The 23392-nt window shown below is 44.4% G+C and overlaps 1 protein-coding gene across 2 annotated transcripts in view; it reads left to right on the plus strand.

Moving 5' to 3' along the window:
• The window catches only part of LOC126332889 (NPC intracellular cholesterol transporter 1 homolog 1b-like), a 155136-nt gene that overhangs the window by 18052 nt on the left and 113692 nt on the right, over positions 1 to 23392 (plus strand). For both annotated transcript variants that reach the window (XM_049996690.1, XM_049996691.1), the window contains exons 2-4: positions 1159 to 1228; positions 11317 to 11491; positions 19401 to 19589. In XM_049996690.1, the coding sequence (XP_049852647.1) occupies positions 1166 to 1228; positions 11317 to 11491; positions 19401 to 19589 (427 nt within the window). In that variant the 5' untranslated portion in view covers positions 1159 to 1165. The remainder of the gene's footprint in view (positions 1 to 1158; positions 1229 to 11316; positions 11492 to 19400; positions 19590 to 23392) is intronic.

Below are 23392 nucleotides of genomic sequence, written 5' to 3' on the forward strand. Positions count from 1 at the left end.
CCGTTTAAAATCCCCTGGTTAAAATGTGTGCACTATAGTTATTATTTGTAAGTTACTTGACTGCTGGTCTCCTTACGTCTGAAGTGGCAGACATTGCAAGCCTTCAACGCTTTCTTTCCGACCACTCTAATAACAACAACAATGATAATAATTATGTGTACAGCACTAATTTGTTGCGCTACCAATTAGCTTATACATCTGTTTCAAAGCAAGTAACGAACCAATTTCTGGTCTATTGCCGGAAGGATCTACAACTTGCAGAAGACGTTTTCATGAGATATTTAGCGTTCTTTACGTATGTCTTACTGTCACAGATGTACGGCTCAAGGTACAAAGTACGTGTATAATCGGTGGTCTTCCCATCATGCTGTACTCCCTGTCGTATTCAAAGTTTAATATTCTGTAAGTTAAACGGCAGCCCACACGAACAAAAGACACACTCCATCCAATCAGGCCTCGGAAGGCTCTATAGTACCCACTGCCGCCATGTCATCCTCAGCCCATAGGAAAAGACACACGCTGCTGCTTTATTAGTGTTGGATGAAAGGTTACTTGAAGAGCTTGGAAATATCAAGAGCTAGCTTTCATATAGTTTTCCCGAACAACACACAACACGTACTTGAAGATACACACCGTTCTCTTCTCGCAGCACATAAAACTTCCATGCTCGCGATCTAGAAAAATTTGGAAATTTGTGGTAAGTTCCTATGTGACCACACTTCTGAGGTTATCGTTCCCTCGGCTCACGCGTTACTTAATCTAACTTAAACTAACTTACACTAAGGACAATACACACACCCTTGCCCGAGGGAGGACTCGAACCTCCGTCGGGGAAAGCAGCGTCATTCGTGGCAAGGCGCAATCCAGAGAGACGTGTTCTGAAAAAGACATGTTCCATGACAAAAGATTCCCACTTCACTGAGATTAGGCGGCGTTGAGACATCTCGAACACAAGCCAAAAATTAGGGGTTCGTCTAAGCTGAGGATCTAATAGACACGACAAAAAATAGCGTTATTTTTCGCACTTAATCCAATTCAGTAGGTGTCTACTTTTTCAGTAATTTTACACTTGCTGTTGCTTATATCTCGTTAACATGTTTTGCAGACACTCTGGAGGAGGAAACAGTCATTGACATCGAAATATTTCTTCTGTTACAGCAGCATCATGAACTCCGCCTGGCAGTGGATAGGACTAGTTTTGCTTCTCTGGGCAGGAACAACCATTGCGGTAAGAGAACTCAGAAGCTTTATTTCGTTCCACTGTTCATTTCATGTCTGTCCGTCTGTGTGTGTGTGTGTGTGTGTGTGTGTGTGTGTGTGTGTGTGTGTGTGTGTACTTGTATGGGTAAGGAAACAAAGAAATAAACAGAAAGAGAGAGAAAGAAATGTGTTGGGGGTATCAAAATCATTGGTTCATTTTACAGTGATGTAGTCCGAGACAAGCTACGATAAGTACTACTTATTCTACCCTACGCCTACTTACATTATGCGAACCAAGAAGAGGCTTCCCATAAAATTCAATTATCCTCCAAACTGTCTCTCTGCTCACCATTAAGAGATAAATGTCTCCTGGCATTTGGTGCATGTATCGGAAATAAAGAGTATTTTGATGTGCAGCTCCAATTCAGACACGACGGGCTTCTTACGTAACTACGTAGATCTGAAGATGATCCAGGGGAATCGAAACTGGTCATATTGCAAAAAATGTGCAACTGAAAAATAGACAAATATGTATTTTTTAACTTCTTTAACGCCTGGAAGGCAGGGGAGAGAGAGAGAGAGAGAGAGAGAGAGAGAGAGTTGTTGTCAGAAGTAAAGCTGTGAGGGTGGGTTGTGAGAAGTGCTCAGACATCTTAGCCCCCCCAGGCAATAGTTCAACGATCGAGTACCGGCCCGGAACACAGTTTAAATATGCCAGAAAGTTTTTAAAAATAAATGCAAAAATGGACAAATGAGACTATATTGGAATTGAACGGCCGGCCGGAGTGGCCGTGCGGTTCTAGGCGCTACACTCTGGAGGCGGGCGACCGCTACGGTCGCAGTTTCGAATCCTGCCTCGGGCATGGATGTATGTGATGTCCTTCGGTTATCTAGGTTTAATTAGTTCTAAGTTATAGACAACTGATCACCTTAGAAGTTAAGTCGCATAGTGCTCAGAGCTATTTAAACAATTTTTTTTAATTGAACGTAGCATGTGATTTCACAAAAATGAATTAAGAATAAACGTACATGGCATTTAAAGCAAGAGAGTCAATCGCAAGTGAAAAACACTCTGATCGTGAGAACACGAAGTACCTACAAGCACTCAGTGGAAACGTTGCAACTGGTGTTATTCTTCAATTGTTTTGCAGTGACCGACAAAATTTATCAACAGAAAGATGGATGGCAATGGGTAATGATTTACATGGAACCTTGTCGGGTATTTTCATAAATTACTTGGAAAACAAATTCTTTGAAATATGTAAATGATTCGATGACATTGAAAATGTAACAAATAAAATCTGATCTCAGCACCAAACGATTAAGTTCGCTATGGACTGTGAGGAAGACAGCTGCATAAACCACTGTAGTTTCAACTAATAAATGAATGCGGAAAACACGAATTTAGCTTATTCAGGAGACATACATTTGTTAATGAGGGCTCATACCACCCTCCAGGATACAAGTGCGCATATTTAATGCAATGCTGGACAGGTAATTAAAATTGCCGCTAAGCCAGCAGGAAGAATAAAAAGAACTGAGTGATTTAAAGCAAGTGACCATTACGAATGAATACAGAAGCAAGGACTTGGTGAAAATGTATAGTAAGATAAAGAAGAAACAATTAAAATAAATAAGTAGACGTCATATTGCAGCTAAGAATAACAACAACAAAAAATACGTGGTTTTTACTTGCCATGGAAAGACAGCCAACCACATTGGGAAATATTTTCGCGAAGTACATCTTAAAATAGGTTTCCGTACAAATAACATGTTAAAATTTAGGCTCTGCCATAAAATCTGTAATAGCAGGAATAAATTTCAGGACTCAGCTGTGTACAGAATCAAAAACAATGACCGCCAGCCGCTGTGGCCGAGCGGTCCTAGGCGCTTCAGTCCGGAACAGCGCTGCTGCTGCGGCCACAGGTTCGAATTCTGCCTCGGGCTTGGATGTGTGTGATGTCCTTAGGTTAGTTAGGTTGAAGTAGCTCTAAGTTTAGGGGACTGATGACCTCAGATGCTAAGTCCCATAGTGAAAATAAAAAAAAATATATAAAAAACAATGACCCTTGTAAACAGTGCATGGGACAAACGGGAGCAGCAAGAAAACTAGATTTAAGAGCCACACATACTCACAGAACAAAACAGAGGTTTGGGCATCGTATGTGACAACTCAGTCACGAATACTGAGCAAAATTTGGACATACCACAGAGAGCTGGAAGAGAATGAGTCCTTAACGTCTCGGAGGAACTTTCAATTTACACTCACAAAAGCAAGATCCAAACCTTAGTCCGAAACAGAAGAACTAATTCAACCATAATGAGTTCTTCAAAATTTATGTCGACTTCATAAAGTAGTGACTGTTGCATATAGGTGACTAACGGCGATAGGTGGGAGAACGTGTACTGCGTGACATCTGAATCAAGTGTGCTGCGCCTGGCCCTAATAAGAGGCCCTCCTGCGCATCGCTCTGCCCACGGTTGCGATCAGCAGACGATAGTCGCTCGCGTCACAACACAACACAGCGATCACGTGAAGAATCGAGCAACGATGAAGACAGGCCTGCAGCAACGCCTTGCACATGGGGGCCTCCGACTTTTAAATTAAAGTGTGTTTTATAATGTTTCTTTTATAATGTCTGTCACCTTGACAAACCAATTAAGTGCCTCTAAGAACAGTATTCTCAAAAAACAAACAAAAATTAATATTAATTCAGTGTAGGTATATACAGAGGGACCCAAAAAAATGTATCCACTGTTTCAAAGTCCATAACTTGCAAACTAATTGACGGAGTTGTCTCATTTTTGGTGGAAGTGTAGCTTAAAGTCCAACTTAAAGATATCAGTGTAGGTGTTCGAAATGGTCACCATTAACATCCACACACAAACGATGACTCCGAACTGCAGGACAAACTACTGACTGCAACGTGTTCAGTTCGATATTTGCACATGAATGTATGATGGATTCTCGAAGTTCATCCAATGTGCGTAGCTTTTGTCGATAAACGATGTCCTTTAGTGTTCCCCACAGGTAAAAGCCCAGAGGAGTTAGGTCTGGAGAACGTGGTGGATACTCCACAGCACCTCTACGACCTATCCATCTTCCTGGTAGATTTTCGTCGAGATACGCCCTAACACGACTTTGGCAGTGGGCTGGGGCACCATCTTGTTGAAAGTAAACTCTTCCGTTTTCATACGAATCTCGGATGGCAGGTAAAATGGATGTCTAAAGCTTTTGAAGGTACACCTCACCGGTAACTGCGCCGTCAAAGAAGAATGGCCCAATCAAGCCCCGGTAAAACAACCCACACCACACATTTACTCCTGGCAAATTCACCGGAAATTTGTCTCGAATGCGACGAATCGTTAAACGTGTCTGTGGCTCCGTTTGATACTCATTTCGCCATTGCCGTTGAACCTCATTAATGTTTTCGTACTTAAAATACCACTTTAAAACTGATTTCCTTTCATCGAATGTAAGCCTTGCGCCAGCCATGTTTACTCGAGTAACTAGGCGCAACTAAGTACAAAACACTTACTATCTGGCGACTGTCATCTGACAAAACAAAACAACGCAATACAACGCTTTTGTGGCGATTGCTGAAACTACAAAGTATTAGACTACCAAAGATGAGACGACTCTGTCAATTAGTTTGCAAGTTATGGACTTTTAAACAGAGGATATATTTTTTGGACCCCTCTGAGTGTTTTATTCGAATGTTACAAGTGTACCAGTCGCCACTGGCTGACAGTAACTTTATAGGCTATATTAATAACGTAGAGTCTACCAAACCACTGTTTTATTATCTGAAGTAACATGTAAATTTTACTAATAGTTGGACGGATTACTCTTATAGCCGACACAGTCAGGTACGTTTCCATGCATTTGATGGCATAATAACATTTGTATTTCGTAGAGTATTACTTTATTTTTGGCTACAGATCTGAGGAGCTTTCATGTGGAAACGGTCATTTTAAAAAATTAATGCAATCAAGGTGGATAATAAATCTGTTTCGAAAAGCTTTAAAGCAGCGCACACTCCACTGCAGAATGAAAACTCTATCTGTAGACAAATTAGCAATGGTTCCAGAAAAAGAAAGTGGCGTCTCGCTCGACAGAACATGGAGGATACATTAAAATGTAACAGCCCATCACACACGGCCGGGAAAAAAAATGAGTACACGGAAAGACGACGTTAACTTTGATTCAGTTGTCGCGTATGCCACCTCGGAGATAGTATGTGCTGATAATGGTTTCAACGTCTTCCGCCAACTGATAGCATAGTGGCATATCTACCGGAGTGCCATCTGCGTCTACCCTTTGATAGGGAATGCTCATAACCAGAAGGCTCAGTGTGGTGCAAACAAGTGAAGCAAGCAGCAACCATGCCACAGAGATGCACTCGTGCTTCCAACTGAGCGAGTTTAAGGTCAAACTGCAGCCATCCGAATGGCGGGATGGTCCTTTCAGAGAATATCCTCACAAGTTGGACGTACTGCGTCAGTTGTGCGACGATACTGATTTCAGTGGTCATGCGAACATTCTCATTCTGGACGTCCATACGGTAAAGACGCCCGCCGAGACTGTCGCTTCCAAAGCGCAGATAAGAGGCTTCCTGACAGATTAAAACTGTGTGCCCGACCGAGACTCGAACTCGGGACCTTTGCCTTTCGCGGGCAAGTGCTCTACCAACTGAGTTACCGAAGCACGACTCACGCCCGATACCCACAGCTTTACTTCTGCCAGTACCTCGTCTCCTACCTTCCAAACTTTACAGAAGCTCTCCTGCGAACCATACAGAACTAACACTCCTGAAAGAAAGGATATTGCGGAGACATGGCTTAGCCACAGCCTGGGGGATGTTTCCAGAATGAAATATTCACTCTGCAGCGGAGTGTGCGCTGATATGAAACTTCCTAACAGATTAAAACTGTGTGCCCGACCGAGACTCGAACTCGGGACCTTTGCCTTTCGCGGGCATGTGCTCTACCAACTGAGCTACCGAAGCACGACTCACGCCCGGTACCCACAGCTTTACTTCTGCCAGTACCTTGTCTTCTACCTTCACAGATAAGAGGGCTTGTGAGGCCAGACGTGCTATTAGCAGTGGCATACTTCTAGCCCGTCTCCCGCTCACATCACAGCGTCGACGTGGACGGCTCGACTGGCGTGATCAGAAGATCACTTGGAAGATGAAATGGCGCGCCGTGGTGTTCAGCAATGATAGCAGATTCTGCCTGCACGCAAGTGATGGTTATCTGCGCATATTAAGTATACCTGGTGAGCGTTGTCTCGTAGAGTGCATTCGTCCAAAACACACTGGCCCCATCCAGAACCTTACGGTCTCAGGTTTGATGAGTTACAACTCTCGTTCAACCTTTGGTGTTACTAGAGGGCACGCTAACCAGCACTCGGTACTTGCAGAATGTTGTTAGACCCGTTCTTTCGTCGTTCTTGCAACAGGAAGGTGATGTGTTGCTCCAACAAGATAACGCTCGTCCACACACTGCCCGTGAAACTCAACTTGCTCTGCAAGACGTGCAACAATACCACTGGCCAGCACGATCTCCGAACTCATCTCCAAGCGAGTACGTGTGGGATATGATGGGACAAGAATTGACTCGCGCAACCCGTCAGCCTACATCACTTACAGAACTATGTGAACAGATCGAGCAGTTTTGGCACAGAGTACCCAAGGACAGTATTCTCTATCTATATGATCGACTGGTTGTCAGAGTCAGACCCTGCATTACTGTCTACAGAAGCTACACCACGTACTAATATGGGAGTTCCAGCACAGATCGATACTTGGTATCTCAGAACCGCTTGCGCTCTTGATCTGTAAATGTACGAGGGCTATCCACAAAGTACATTACGTTTTGGAATTAAAAATAATTAAGTATTGGAAAATTTTTGTATTATATACAGATGAAAGCCACATTTAAATACTACTTTTCTACATAGGTGCCATTTAAATTAAGGCACTTATCGTAGCGATGGACGAGCTTGGAAATTCCTTCGTCGTAAAATTCGGCCACCTACGCCTTCAACCACGTGGTTACCTCTTATTGAAGCTGTGCGTCGTCATCAAAACTCTGCATAGCCAACCACTTGTTCATTGCTGGAAATAAGTGGAAGTCGCTTGGTGCCAGATCGGGAGTGTACAGCGGATGAGGAAACAACTCTCACTTAAAAGATTCGAGAACTTCACGAGTGGCATTTGCCGTGTGGGCCCGGGCGTTGTCGTGAATCAGTAAGATCTTTGAGCCCAACTTTCCCCTGCGCTTGTTTTGTATTGCTCTTCTGAGGTTGTGCAGAGTTTGGCAATACCTTTGAGAGTTTATTGTAGTGCCTCTTTCCAGGAAATCCACAAAAATCACACCTTTTCTGTTGCAAAAGACAGTCGCCACGTGGTTGAAGGCGCAGGCGGCCGAATTTTACAACGAAGGAATTTCCAAGCTCGTCTATCGGTACGATAAGTGCCTTAATTTAAATGGCAACTATGTAGAAAAGTAGTATTTAAGTGTGGCTTTCATCTGTACATAATAAAAGAAAATTCCAATACATTATTTATTTATTATTCCAAAACGTAATGTACTTTGTGGATAGCCCTCGTAATAATTTAATGTACTCGACAAGCGCTGCTGCAACAAATAATCTTAAGTGCACTAAAAAATTCTAAAAGGGTGTACTAATTTTTTGCCGGCAGTGTATAGGCCAGTGGCTGGACGAAGTAAACAGATTCAATATCGTGACATGCCATTCAAATCCGCAGATCGTGGTCTTGCGGTAGCGTTCTCGCTTCCCACGCCCGGGTTCCCGGGTTCGATTCCTGGCGGGGTCAGGGATTTTCTCTGTCTCGTGATGGCTGGGTGTTGTGTGATGTCCTTAGGTTAGTTAGGTTTAAGTAGTTCTAAGTTCTTAGGGGACTGATGACCATAGATGTTAAGTCCCATAGTGCTCAGAGCCAATTAACCATGCCATTCAAGTTTTCCTCTAGTTTTCTCCCATCAGTGATTTTACATCTCTGTTATTACTCTACTATCTTTGATAATACTGCCTTGTTACAAGCACCTATAAAGATGATCTTGACATGTACAGTATTCTATCGTATCAGAGTTCCTCACGCTGCATAAGCAGAAAGCAATATTCTTTATCTTAAGATTGAACCTCGTAGCAAAAGCCCCTCCCACACACGTCTCGCGAAATGAACACGACAATCAGAGAAAACAGAAATCATACGAAAAGAAAATGGAAAAAAGTAGTAGTACCAGATGCTCTCCGCCATAGACCATGAAGTTGCTTGTGGAGTGTAGACGTAGATAGCGTAATGTTTCTATTGTTACATTGTCCCAAATACAAAATTATCAACCAATAATTCATCAAGGTAAAAAACGTGAAAGATGTCCATCTGCAGTTTGTAAGTTTGAACCCTGATTTGGCAACGGAGACCACGCGACAGTCGACCGACTGCCGTAGTATCCTCGGTCGTTCACCATCGGATTCTAGAAAATTGCGAACACATAATTCTAGTGAAGAGTAAGCGGACGAAGATTATGTAGTCACTTCTTTGGAGTGAAGTGCAGTTTTAGACTACAAGTTTGTGCCAATTTCACCCTCATTTTTCATGCAGAGCAAGCCCTTTTCTTCTTAAAGAGAAACAAGGCATTACTAAGAAACTCCATAGCAGGGCGCGGTGGTTTTTCGACGTGAACTGCGTCCTTGCACAGTGTCAAGCTACATGAAAATCAAACAACTAAGTGCCAGTGAGAGTGCTATTTACGGCAATTAGCATTTTGCACTCCGCCGAAAATTATCGTGTGTAGTATACGATACATTCGAAGTAGCCTAATGTTGCAAATTCAAGAACCCATCAAATATGTTCCTTTGCTGGTAATCACCTTCCAAGCAGGACTAAACTCATTCCCTCCGATTCTCAAAACATTAATGCATGACATTTTCCGTGAGATTGTGCTGCAGTCCTGCGTACATTGCCTACCCTTAATGTACACTCCTGGAAATTGAAATAAGAACACCGTGAATTCATTGTCCCAGGAAGGGGAAACTTTATTGACACATTCCTGGGGTCAGATACATCACATGATCACACTGACAGAACCACAGGCACATAGACACAGGCAACAGAGCATGCACAATGTCGGCACTAGTACAGTGTATATCCACCTTTCGCAGCAATGCAGGCTGCTATTCTCCCATGGAGACGATCGTAGAGATGTTGGATGTAGTCCTGTGGAACGGCTTGCCATGCCATTTCCACCTGGCGCCTCAGTTGGACCAGCGTTCGTGCTGGACGTGCAGACCGCGTGAGACGACGCTTCATCCAGTCCCAAACATGCTCAATGGGGAACAGATCCGGAGATCTTGCTGGCCAGGGTAGTTGACTTACACCTTCTAGAGCACGTTGGGTGGCACGGGATACATGCGGACGTACATTGTCCTGTTGGAACAGCAAGTTCCCTTGCCGGTCTAGGAATGGTAGAACGATGGGTTCGATGACGGTTTGGATGTACCGTGCACTATTCAGTGTTCCCTCGACGATCACCAGAGGTGTACGGCCAGTGTAGGAGATCGCTCCCCACACCATGATGCCGGGTGTTGGCCCTGTGTGCCTCGGTCGTATGCAGTCCTGATTGTTGCGCTCACCTGCACGGCGCCAAACACGCATACGACCATCATTGGCACCAAAGCAGAAGCGACTCTCATCGCTGAAGACGACACGTCTCCATTCGTCCCTCCATTCACGCCTGTCGCGACACCACTGGAGGCGGGCTGCACGATGTTGGGGCGTGAGCGGAAGACGGCCTAACGGTGTGCGGGACCGTAGCCCAGCTTCATGGAGACGGTTGCGAATGGTCCTCGCCGATACCCCAGGAGCAACAGTGTCCCTAATTTGCTGGGAAGTGGCGGTGCGATCCCCTACGGCACTGCGTAGGATCCTACGGTCTTGGCGTGCATCCGTGCGTCGCTGCGGTCCGGTCCCAGGTCGACGGGCACGTGCACCTTCCGCCGACCACTGGCGACAACATCGATGTACTGTGGAGACCTCACGCCCCACGTGTTGAGCAATTCGGCGGTACGTCCACCCGGCCTCCCGCATGCCCACTATACGCCCTCGCTCAAAGTCCGTCAACTGCACATACGGTTCACGTCCACGCTGTCGCGGCATGCTACCAGTGTTAAAGACTGCGATGGAGCTCCGTATGCCACGGCAAACTGGCTGACACTGACGGCGGCGGTGCACAAATGCTGCGCAGCTAGCGCCATTCGACGGCCAACACCGCTGTTCCTGGTGTGTCCGCTGTGCCGTGCGTGTGATCATTGCTTGTACAGCCCTCTCGCAGTGTCCAGAGCAAGTATGGTGGGTCTGACACACCGGTGTCAATGTGTTCTTTTTTCCATTTCCAGGAGTGTACAAGAGTACGTCTGTAGTAATCTCCTAGTCCACTGCCACTGAGGTCATCAGTTTTAAATGAACTCATAACAGCCTTAGGGAATACCACGTATAAAGACAGTCACTCATTAATACGAGCCGGCCGGTGTGGCCGAGCGGTTCTAGGCGCTACAGTCTGGAACCGCGGGACCGCTACGGTCGAATCCTGCCTCGGGCAGGTTAGTTAGGTTTAAGTAGTTCTAAGTTCTAGGGGACTGATGACCTCTTAAGTTAAGTCCCATAGTGCTCAGAGCCATTTGAACCATTTAAACTAATACGACACGATCAATAATTCCTTAGTAATGTAAGCAGCACGCGCACCATATCGATCCGCGAGGCTGATTACCTTATTCCGAAAATAGTTAAGCCTAAATAATAGTTTATTCAGCGAAATTATGACTGGTTGCCTTATTTTCGCATTTTTGCTACTGACGTGTTGTGGTTCTACCACAGTAACTGTTATATACGTTGTATGACACCAAGAAATGCTGTAGATTTATATAGTCTCCAGGTATTTTCCGTTCGTGGTGCTAATTTTGAAAATAGGAACATACTGAGTCCACATTCATTTCTCTCTTTTCATCATTTGCTTTTCCGTTTCTTTAATAAAATTCCTGAATACGTCTCCAGTTGCTTTAGAACTAAACTACATTTCTGTTTTCAGCAAGAAGAGAGTGAGGGTCACTGCGTATGGTACGGTGAATGTTACGATGACGGCGCAAGCAACAAGTTCAACTGCTATACCAACATAACAGCACAGAACTTGACCGACAAAGACTCACTTGAATACTTAAAGCAAACATGTCCCTTTCTGGTGGACCAAGAAGCAAAATATGCTAGTAAGTAACACCTACTGAGCATACGAGCCAATCGTATTATATCTGCCTAACCAGCACTGTTTGTTGAACCTCGGAACATTGCGGACTTAACATTCCACGCCTTCCAAATGGGAAGCTGTCGCTCTTGTTTCCTTTTTCCTCTGCAATCCATCTCGATAACTTCGTCAGAAATCTGTCATTATCCATTCGTCATAAATTATCACACCATAAAAACCTATTCCTCTCAATAGCTTCCAATTAGTTCCCTCCCATTTCCACGATTTTTCTGATCCCTTCATTGCTGTCTAACCTTGAGACTCCGTTTTTCAGCTCTTCGTTTCCATGGACAGCAGTTAAAAATTTCCTGTCTTTTTTCTTTCTCAAACTTCTGACGCATACATACATAAGTTATTTTATGTATGTAGGCTGAAGCGGTGGGTGAAAATTTGTACCAAGACCAGGAACCGAACCCAGGTTTCTTGCTTACTATGCAGTTGCGCTAGCCACTAAGCCACCTTTGCATAGCGGTTTGCACACCTGCACGATCCAAATTCTCACTGCCTCTCAAGACACTTGAAATTTCCCAGTTCGATTCCCAGCCTTAGTACAAATTTTCAATCGCCGCTTCGGTCTATAAACATAAAATCATATGAGACCAATAAAGTCTCTGAAATTGTGTCATTTCATTTTCTGTTATAGTTTTGTATGTGATTTTACTACCCAGAATGAACACTAACTAGTTGAATGTATAGAACACCTCAAAAAAACCATATACAGAATGTTACGAAAAGGTATGGCCAAACTTTCAGGAAACATTCCTCACACACAAATAAAGAAAAGATGTTATGTGGACATGTGTCCGGAAACGCTTAATTTCCATATTAGAGCTCATTTTAGCTTCGCCAGTGTGTACTGTACATCCTCGATTCACCACCAGCTGGCCCAATTGAAGGAAGGTAATGTTCACTTCGGTGCTTGTGTTGACATGCGACTCATTGATCTACAGTACTAGCATCAAGCACATCAGTACGTAGCATCAACAGGTTAGTGTTCATCACGAACGTGGTTTTGCAGTCAGTGTGATGTTTACAAATGCGGAGTTGGCAGATGCCTATTTCATGTATGATTAGCACGGGGCAACAGCCGTGGCGCGGTACGTTTGTATCGAGACAGATTTCCAGAACAAAGGTGTCCCGACAGGAAGACGTTCGAAGCAATTGATCGGCGTCTTAGGGAGCACGGAAAATTCCAGCCTATGACTCGCGACTGGGGAAGACCTAGAACGACGAGGAAATCTGCAATTCTTCGTGCAGTTGACGATAACCCTAATGTCAGCGTCAAAGAAGTTGCTGATGTACAAGGTAACCTTGACCACGTCACTGTATGGAGTGTGCTACGGGAGAACCAGTTGTTTCCGTACCATCTACAGCGTATGCAGGCACTATCAGCAGCTGATTGGCCTCCACGGGTACACTTCTGCGAATGGTTCATCCAACAATGTGTCAATCCTCATTTCAGTGCAAATTTTCTCTTTACGGATGAGGCTTCATTCCAACGTGATCAAATTGTAAATTACCGAGTGAGGTGGCGCAGTGGTTAGACATTGGACTCGCATTCGGGAGGACGACGGTTCAATCCCGCGTCCTGTCATCCTGATTTAGGTTTCCCGTGATTTCCCTAAATCGCTCCAGGCAAAAGCCGGGATGGTACCTAACAAAGGGCACGGCCGACTTCTTTCCCCGTCCTTCCCTAATCCGATGAGACTGATGACCTCGATGTCTGGTCTCCCTCCCCAAAACAACCAACCAACCAAATGGTAAATTTTCACAATCAACATGTGTGGGCTGACGAGAATCCGCACGCAATTGTGCAATCACGTCATCAACACAAATTTTCTGTGAACGTTTGGGCAGGCATTGTTGGTGATGTCTTCATTGGGCCCCATGTTCTTCCACCTTCCACACTGAATGGAGCACGTTATCATGATTTCATACGGATACTCTACCTGTGCTGCTAGAACATGCGCCCTTACAAGTACGACACAACATGTGGTTCATGCACGATGGAGCTCCTGCACATTTCAGTGGAAGTGTTCGTACGCTTCTCAACAACAGATTCAGTGACAGATGGATTGGTAGAGGCGGACCAATTCCATGGCCTCCACGCTCTCCTGACCTCAATCCTCTTGACTTTCATTTATGGGGCATTTGAAAGCTTTTGTCTACGCAACCCCGGTACCAAATGTAGAGACTCTTCGTGCTCGTATTATGGACGGCTGTGATACAATACGCCATTCTCCAGGGCTGCATCAGCCCATCAAGGATTCCATGCGACGGAGGTTGGATGCATGTATCCTCGCTAACGGAGGACATTTTGAACATTTCCTGTAACAAAATGTTTGAAGTCACGCTGGTACGTTCTGTTGCTGTGTGTTTCCATTCCATGATTAACGTGATTTGAAGAGAAGTAATAAAATGAGCTCTAACATTGAAAGTAAGCGTTTCCGGTTACATGTCCACATAACATATTTTCTTTCTTTGTGTGTGAGGAATGTTTCCTGAAAGTTTGGCCGTACCTTTTTGAAACACCCTGTATGCAGGGATACGGTGAACACGAAAAAGTAAGATTTTGTGACCAGACAGCAGTCATACGCCTAAGCAATCGCATTGAGCCTGGTGCCTTCAAAGGGCTCAGTTTCAGCGTGTGAATAGGATAGGACGACTGTTCTCCTGGAAATACAGGGTTGGACAAAAATATGGGCACGCCGAAAACACAATCGAATATCATTCCTAGGAAAACAGTTGGTGTGATGTCACCGACAGACACCACACTTGCTAGGTTGTAGCCTTTAAATCGGCCGCGGTCCGGTAGTATACGTCGGACCCGCGTGTCACCACTATCAGTGATTACAGACCGAGCGCCGCCACACGGCAGGTCTAGAGACACTTCCTAGCACTCGCCCCAATTGTACAGTCGACTCTGCTAGCGATGGTTCACTGACTTCTACGCTCTCATTTGCCGAGACGATAGTTAGCATAGCCTTCAGCTACGTTATTTGCTACGACCTAGCAAGGCGCCATGATCAGTTTCTATTAATATTGTAAATCATGTACCGTCAAGAGCGACGTTCTTCATTAATGGATTAAAGTTAAGTATTCCACCAGCTACGTCCGTTTTTCTCAATTCTAATTCCCTTGTCATGTTCCAGACCTCACGCCAGCCTGCGTGAGCTGAGACTCGTGCATTTCGGCCTCCTTTACCAATACTGTGTTGGCTCTCCTGCCAACCACAACAGTTGCCATTCAAAATAGATTACAGTCGGCTCATAATGGATAAACACCAGTCCTGTATGGTTTTCATGGGACTCTTATACCATTCTTCCTGCAAGATAGTGGCAGCTTCAGGCAACGATGGTGGAGGTGGGCAGCGATCACGCACCCTTCTCTCCAAAGTAGACCACAAAGGTTCAGTAATATTGAGGTCTGCTGACTATGTTGTGCAGGTGTATCCTCGTGCTCGCAAAACACGTCCTGGATGGCTCGAGATATGTGTACAGAAGCCCTATCGTCTTGGAACGCAACATCACCATTGAGGAACAAACTGTGTACCGTGGGAAGGACCTGACCGGACAAAACGATAATTCAAACCTTGGCAGTAACGCAAGTAATGCAATCATGCGGAGTACTACGACATTGCTGACCAAACCATTAGCGAACCTCCACCATTTTTCATTTACTCTTGGGACGTTAACTCGGTCATAAATTGGAAACAAGACCCATCCGACCAAATGTCTTTCCTCCATTGCTCCATAGCCCACCCTTCACGGCTTCGGCACCGTGTTTCCCTTAAATCACTGATGCCACCGACGGCGCTTTCTGCTTAAGTGCCAGCACGAGAGCAGCACTAACGCGGCCGGGCACAAAACTGTCTCAAATTAAAAATCCGCGGCGCAGCTGTAGGGCTCGGTACATCCAGAGTAACCTAAAGCAGCATTACCAAATGAAACAAGTGGTACGAAAAACAGGTGCTAAACTGAAATTCATAGGAAGTATCTAGAGAAAAATATAAACATCACAAAAAGTTTTGCATCACCCCGGTTCCCAAAACTCCTGAAGATAGACGTTGACTGTATATATCGTATCATAGACGCAGTCCCTTTGACTGTTCAGACGTGTCACTAAATCCGCCCAAAGGTGTAAACAACCATGCTGAGCAGTGCCTATTCGATGGAGGGGTGCCGACAGCCGATCAGTTCCAGTCATTCCACCAGGAAGGAGGTACACGGCTCATGTTGTCTGTCGTTCAACCATGCCTAGAGGGTCAATACCGCGCTTCGATCGCGTCCACATTGTTACCTTGCGCCAGGAAGGACTCTCCAAGGGAAGTGTCGAGGCTTCTCGGAGTGAAACAAACGATGTCGTTCGGACATGGAGGAGATACAGAGAGACAGGAACTGTCGATGACGTGCCTCACTCAGACCGCCCAAGGGCTGCTATTGCAGTGCATGACCACTACCTACAGGTTATGGCTCGGAGGAACCCTGACAGCAATGCTACCATGTTGAGCAATCCTTTTCGTGCAACCACAGGACGTCGTGTTAAGAATCACTGTGTACAATAGGCTGCATGATGTGCAACTTCACTCCCGACGTGGCGAGGTCCATGTTTGCAAGATACGACACCTTGCAGCGCGTTACAGATGTACCCAACAACATGCCGCATGGACCGCTCAGGGTTGGCATCACGTTCTCTTCAACGATGAGTTTCACATATGCCTTCAACCAGACAATCGTCAGAGACGTGTTTGGAGGCAACACGGACGTTCGACGTACTGTCCAACGAGTGCAGCCTGATGTTTTGGGGTGGCATTATGTGGAGCCGACGTACGCAGCTGGTGGTCATGGAAGGCGCCGTAACGGCTATCCTGTGCGTGAATGCCATCCTCCGACCTATAGTACAACCATATCGGCAGCATATTGATGAGGTATTCGTCTTCATGGACGACAATTTGCCCCCCTCCCCCCTCACCCCCCATCGTGCACATCTTGTGAATGACTTCCTTCAGGATAACGACATCGCTCGACTAGAGTGGCCAGCATGTTCTCCAGACATGAACCCTATCGAACATTACTGGGATAGACTGAAAAGGACTGTTTATGGACGATGTGACCCACCAACCTCTTCTGAGCGATCTACACCGAACCACCGTTGAGGAGTGGGACAATCTGGACCAACTGTGCCTTGATAAACTTGTGGATAGTATTCCACGACGAATACAGGCATGCATCAATGCAGGAGGACGTGCTACTGGGTATTAGAGGTACCGGTGTACAGCAGTCTGGACCACCACCTCTGAAGGTCTCGCTGTATGTTGGTACAACATGCAATGTGTGGTTTTCTTAAGCAACGTAAAGGGCGGAAATGTTTCTTATGTTGATCTCTATTCCAATTTTCTGTACAGGTTCCGGAACTCACGGAATCGAAGTGATGCAAAATTTTGTTTGATGTGAGTAGTTCATCCCTGAAAGAGGTAGCTTATTAAACGCTTGTGAAACTGACTCTTGAGTGCTTCTCGTCAGTGTGGTACCGTTACGATGCTGGATTAACAGAAGAAATAAAGGAAAGAGGGCATGTTTCGTCACAGGATAGTCTAACGAGCGCGATAGCACTTCCAATATGTTCAGACGCTACTCCAATGGCAGACGCTACATGAGAGGCGTTTGGCATGTAGGAAAGAGTAACCACCGAAATTCCGAAACTGGACGTTACAGGAAGATTTAAGCAATATATTACTTCCTCCCACAAACGTGTCGCGAAATGAGCACAACGACAAAATCAGAGCCGGCCTGGGTGCTACAGTCTGGAACTGGGCGACCGCTACGGTCACAGGTTCGAGTCCTGCCTCGGCCATGGATGTGTGTGATGTTCTTAGGTTAGTTAGGTTTAAGTAGTCGCGACGTTCTAGGGGACTGATGACCATAGATGTTAAATCCCATCGTGCTCAATGCCATTTGAACCATTTGAGAAAAATCAGAGAAATTAGGCAGAACACGGCGGTCTGTATATTGTCTTTCTACCCTCACACCATTCTTGAATGGATTAAGCAATTGGGAAAACAATACTATTACCAGAAGTACCCTCTGCTACATTCCGTGCGGTGACTTGCGGAGTATAAACGTAAATATACACAGTGATTTAGGGCTCCCAGACCATGTACTGTGTCCAGAGGATGGAGAGACCATCATCTTACGTTTATTGTCATAATGGACTGTCTGGGACCGTCTGCTCGGTGCAGGCTGGCACACGGCAGATAGGTATAGTCCAGTATGTATCGACAATTCGACGCCCTGTTCAGTACGTTAGACTAGTGGTACAAATGCCAATGCCTCACCTAACAAAGGAGGTGCGGACACTGTTGCCGGTTTTCTGACAAAGGCTTTACTCCAGCCTGAACAGCTGTTGTTGTTGTGGTCTTCAGTCCTGAGACTGGTTTGATGCAGCTCTCCATGCTACTCTGTCCTGTGCAAGTTTCTTCATCTCCCAGTACCTACTGCAACCTACATCCTTCTGAATCTGCTTAGTGTATTCATCTCTTGGTCTCCCTGTACGATTTTTACCCTCCACGCTGTCCTCCAATACTGTCTACCAACCGATTCCTTCTTCTTGTCAAGTTGTGCCACAAACTTCTCATCTTCCCAATCCTATTCAATACTTCCTCATTAGTTATGTAATCTACCCATCTAATCTTCAGCATTCTTCTGTAGCACCACATTTCGAAAGCTTCTATTCTCTTCTTACCCAAACTATTTATCGTCCATGTTTCACTTCCATACATGGCTACACTCCATACAAAAACTTTCAGAAACGACTTCCTGACACTTAAATCAATACTCGATGTTAACAAATTTTTCTTCTTCAGAAACGCTTTCCTACATTTTATATCCTCTCTACTTCGACCATCATCAGTTATTTTGCTCCCCAAATAGCAAACTCCTTTACTACTTTAAGTGTCTCAGTTCCTAATCTAATTCCCTCAGCAGCACCCGATTTAATTCGCCTACATTCCATTATCCTTGTTTTGCTTTTGTTGATGTTCATCTTATACCGTCCTTTCAAGACACTGTCCATTCCGTTCAACTGCTCATCCAAGTCCTTTGCTGTCTCTGACAGAATTACAATGTCATCGGCAAACCTCAAAGTTTTTATTTCTTCTCCATGGATTTTAATACCTACTCCGAACTTTTCTTTTGTTTCCTTTATTTCTTGCTCCATATACAGATTGAATAGCATCGGGGAGAGGCTACAACCCTGTCTCACTCCCTTCCCAGCCACTGCTTCCCTTTCATGTCCCTCGACTCTTATAACTGCCATCTGGCCTGAACAGCTAAGAGCGAATGAAAATGATTTAAATATACATAGAGTGTCCGATCTACGACCCATCAAGGCCATTCATGCGTAAAACATTTGTGTACTGTCCATTACATTAGATTAGGCATATATTTATTCAGTAAATCTATAGTGGTACGATCCCCAGCAGCGGATCACCCTTCGGTGCAGAAACTGCCATAAAACAGGAATAGATACACTAATCACCCAAAGCACTATGATCACTGCCCACCGCGACCTTGGATGCCGCCTGGTGTTGCGGGCACGTGACGTGGTAACGAAGGTATGCAAGGGAAGCAGACAAGAACAGGGGATCACCCTAGAAAGGGTTTTGAGTGACGAATATCCTTGTATGGAAACAATGTTATAAAATGTATTTTCCATTCTTCATTTCTGTTTGCTTATAAGTTACCATATTTTTCCACAAATCTTTTCAGTCGTCTGTATTTTTTCTCCTCCTTGCTTAGGTTACGGCTCACAGTCCTTTTTTTAGTTTCAAGAAACAGGACGTGATGTTAATTAAACCTTAATCTCCCTTATTCTAGCTCTGTGCTGCGATGGGCCCATGCTCGTTTCGATGCAAGAGAAGCTGAGCGTGGCTGAGGGCCTGCTGAAGCGCTGTCCTACGTGCTTGAACAACTTCCGCAAGCACCTGTGTGGAATGACGTGCGACCCACATCAGAGCCGCTTTATGGAACCAGCGTCCACGAAAATAAATGAAGAAACGCAAAAAGGTTCGTATTCCGTGCCGAAAATTATTGTGCTGCAATGTAATGCTCAGTTCTGCCTCACGAGTAACAAATACTAGCAATTAGCTTTGAAAGTGTACACAATGGGTCCCTAAGTTAACGCAACTTGGACGAAACCTCTTTGACAAAATTATGAAAGTACTAGCGGCTCATAATATCCTCAAAATATTGAAATACGAAAAATATTCCAATACTTGGTAGTGTCGTACACCAACCAGTGGTAACAATACGAAAGAACAAACAGTCTTAGTTGTAAAAGTGATTTTTTTATTTTATTTATAATCCAGTGACGCGTTTCGCCTTATCCAAGGCATCTTCAAATTGCCCAACGAGAAAAAAAAAAGATTCCGATTTAGCAAAACTGAACTAACAAGAAAAATACAAACATTTACTGGCAAATATGGTGTTACACCCACAGGATTCCGCGCATACAAATGTCGCAGCGGGGAAACGCCCTCGTCAGAGTTTGTAGAAATACTGTGCGGTGTCTTAAAAGATACGAGTAAAACATATAGAAACATGGCCGATAAAGTGTTCACAAGACAGTAAACAGTTTATGCACTAAATGCTCAAAACACACTCAGTGTTTAAAATATCTATTAAAAAAGCAACTTAATGATAAAGAAGATGTTAAACATACGCGAAACGGTGCCTAAAAAACATGAATGCCCCAGCAGGTAGTTGCCCTTGTCAATTTTTTTTTAAAAGAGACTCGCACGGTGTCCTGTAAAACACCTCACCTCGACAACAGACAAGAAGTATTCAAAAACTAATAATTGGCTTAGTCTCACAAGAAGTACGTACATCTGTGTAAATAGACAGCAGACTGCATTGTCAAATACGCGGCGCCGTCCACATCCGCTGAAACTGGATGAAACCCACATACATGCATCATACAGTAAAAAGGTAGGAGGCGGAGTTGCTCATGCTGCGTACACGAAGTACACGGCTAGGAAACGGAGCCGTGTACTAATAGAGACAATAAAGTTTAGAAAATCGGAAAGTATTAAAAATATATACTGCTTTGGCACAGACCAATAAAACCTCCACGAGAGAATCAAGAGAACTATTTTCTCAGTGAGCCAGACAGTCTTATGGGTATACATAATTTTGTAGACTTTTATCCACTTCAGTGAAAATTAGACCACAGGCGCGCTAAATAGCGTCGTGTTATAGCCAGTAACCTCAGAAAGTAAGAGAGAATCAATCATAACCCAGCTGGATGCTAATATCTGACATAGTATTTTTATATTACGTTGTGTCTGTACTCTGTCATGTCAGGTTACTTCTTCATTCAGCATGTAATGTTTCCAGAAATCCGCAGAATTTTAACGAGGACGTATATCTTCCAATGCTTTATTCAACATCCACCACCTTGCTCCAAGAACAAGTATCAAGCAAATGTAATGCTTAACCATTTTCCACCTTAGCGAAAGAGATTATTGGAATGGTATTCCCGGTTTTTACTATCATGTCTGTAAATTCTTTATTCCGAATTCAAGTAATGGATTTCACTCTCGTGAGTCCGCCAACTGAAAGAGTTATAGTTACTTACTTTGATTCTGGCAGTTACGTTTACAATCGGTCAACTAATGTGGTAATAGTGAACAATGCTAAAGACTACACCAAAATCACAGCATTCACGTGTTTCGTAATGCGCTTGGAGTGTTGTTTTCCACCGACAGTACAATTTATTGCTGCGTAATAATCCTTTTGTCGTGAATTTGGTGATTTGTTGCTGTTCGTCCTTTCATCAAAATGGTTCAATTGGCTCTTAGCACTATGGGACTTAACATCTGAGGTCGTCAGTCCCCTAGAACTTAGAACAACTTAAACCTAACTAACCTAAGGACATCATACACATCCATGCCCGAGGCAGGATTTGAACCAGAGACCGTAGCGGTCGCGCGGTCCCAGACTGAAGCGCCTAGAACCGCTCGGCCACACCGGCCGGCGAAAGGCAAACGTACATAATTATTTTCCGTATCGGAAATTCAGCTAAGAGAGATAACAGACTTTTAGACAAGTTAATCTCGTAAAGAGTGCTTGCCATTCATAACAGCAATGTATGTAAGGTTTTCAATCACTACGTTGATCGCTGAGTCACAAAGACTCAGCTCTATCTTCTGGGCAATTAAGCTTTTATTGCAAAGGTTGGCAAGACTACGCTGGAATAATGGAATCACTCGGATGGCTTTTTTTATCTACTAGACGTAACAGCAAATCAAGATAATTTAGTACTCCATCCGGACTCGTGTTCTCATTTTTCGCCGCCTCACATTTTTGTAATATTTTGTACCTAGGAGGTTTATTGTATTTTTTTAAATTTTCGAATTTTAACGTCCTTGGTTTTTCTTTTTGGGGTTCTTACACGTCACACGTGAGCCACTATTTTATGCAATATGGTATGCGCTACATCCGAAACTTCACACTAATGCAATTTTTTCCTGCTTTAGAATTTTTATATTATGACTTAGTTTTTAGCATCCAGATGGGGTATGACTGATTCTGTCTTACTTGCCGAGGCTACTGGCTATAATATGAGCTATTTAGAATGCCTGTGAAAGTGTACGAAGTGATTTATAGCCATAAGACCACCGTCGTCAGAATTTGAAGAAACATTGTGCTGTGTCTTAAAAGATACGAGTGAAACAAATCGAAATATGGCCGATAAAGTTTTCAGAAGCAAATAAACAATTTAATGCAATAAAAAACCGGCTTAGTCTCACAAGAAGTACGTAGATCTGTGTAAATCGGTAGCAGCCTACATTGTCAAATACGCGGCGCCGTCCACGTCAGGTAAAACTGGATGAAGCCCACATAAATGCACCATACAGAAAAAAAACATAGGAGGCGGTTGCTCATGCCGCATAGAAGAAGTACACAGCTAGTATACACATCCGACAGCAGATGGCACCAGTAGGCGTTGGATTGCGATAGCTATCGGGTTTCCAGACACAATCACAAAGAGAAACATGACAAACAGTGAGCCGTATAAAGTATCTTGGTTAAAATTACAGCTAAAATGTTCATACGAATGGCTTTTAATAAATGAGAGCAATAGAAGTTCAGAAAATCAGAAAATATTAAAAGTGCATACTGCTGTGGTGCAAACAGCTAAAATCTCCACCAGAGAATCAAGAGAATCTTATTATCATACCAACAACATAAACAACCTGCTACGGGGTGAAGTGCTCCACCAATGGTACACACAACGTTCTACTATATGTATTCTTATACAGGTTGATTGTAATTAAACTTTCGCTACTTGAGCCGCTATAGGCGGGACACAATTTACCATATGTGTCCCAACTTTATACGAATGATATTCAGACTGTGAGCTGCAGGATTTGGGGTGTCAGTAGACTTAGTGTCTTGACTTTCCGTTGGGCGGCGTTACTGGTACAGTGATGTACGAGGTACTAGAACCCCAAGGACCAAGGGCGTGCTGCTTGAACGGCACAAGTTACTGTGATCTGCTTCGCTAACACGTGATCGCTGCTCTACGGGAGAGAGGTGCGTTGGAATCAACTGTCCTGATGCATGCACTATGCAGCTCCACCTCAAATTGCTCGTGAGGTCACTAAGTTACTCTGTGACTTATGAAGAAGACGCTGCGGTCGCAGGTTCGAATCCTGCCTCTGGCATGGATGTGTGTGATGTCCTTAGGTTAGGGGACTTATGACCACAGATGTTGAGTCCCATAGTGCTCAGAGCCATTTTATGAAGAAGACGGAATCACAGACCGATCGTTCCAAACTGCGTGGCCACCAAGATTGGAACTCGTG

This window comes from Schistocerca gregaria, chromosome 2 (assembly GCF_023897955.1).
Source record: "Schistocerca gregaria isolate iqSchGreg1 chromosome 2, iqSchGreg1.2, whole genome shotgun sequence".
NCBI classification, from domain to species: domain Eukaryota; kingdom Metazoa; phylum Arthropoda; class Insecta; order Orthoptera; family Acrididae; genus Schistocerca; species Schistocerca gregaria.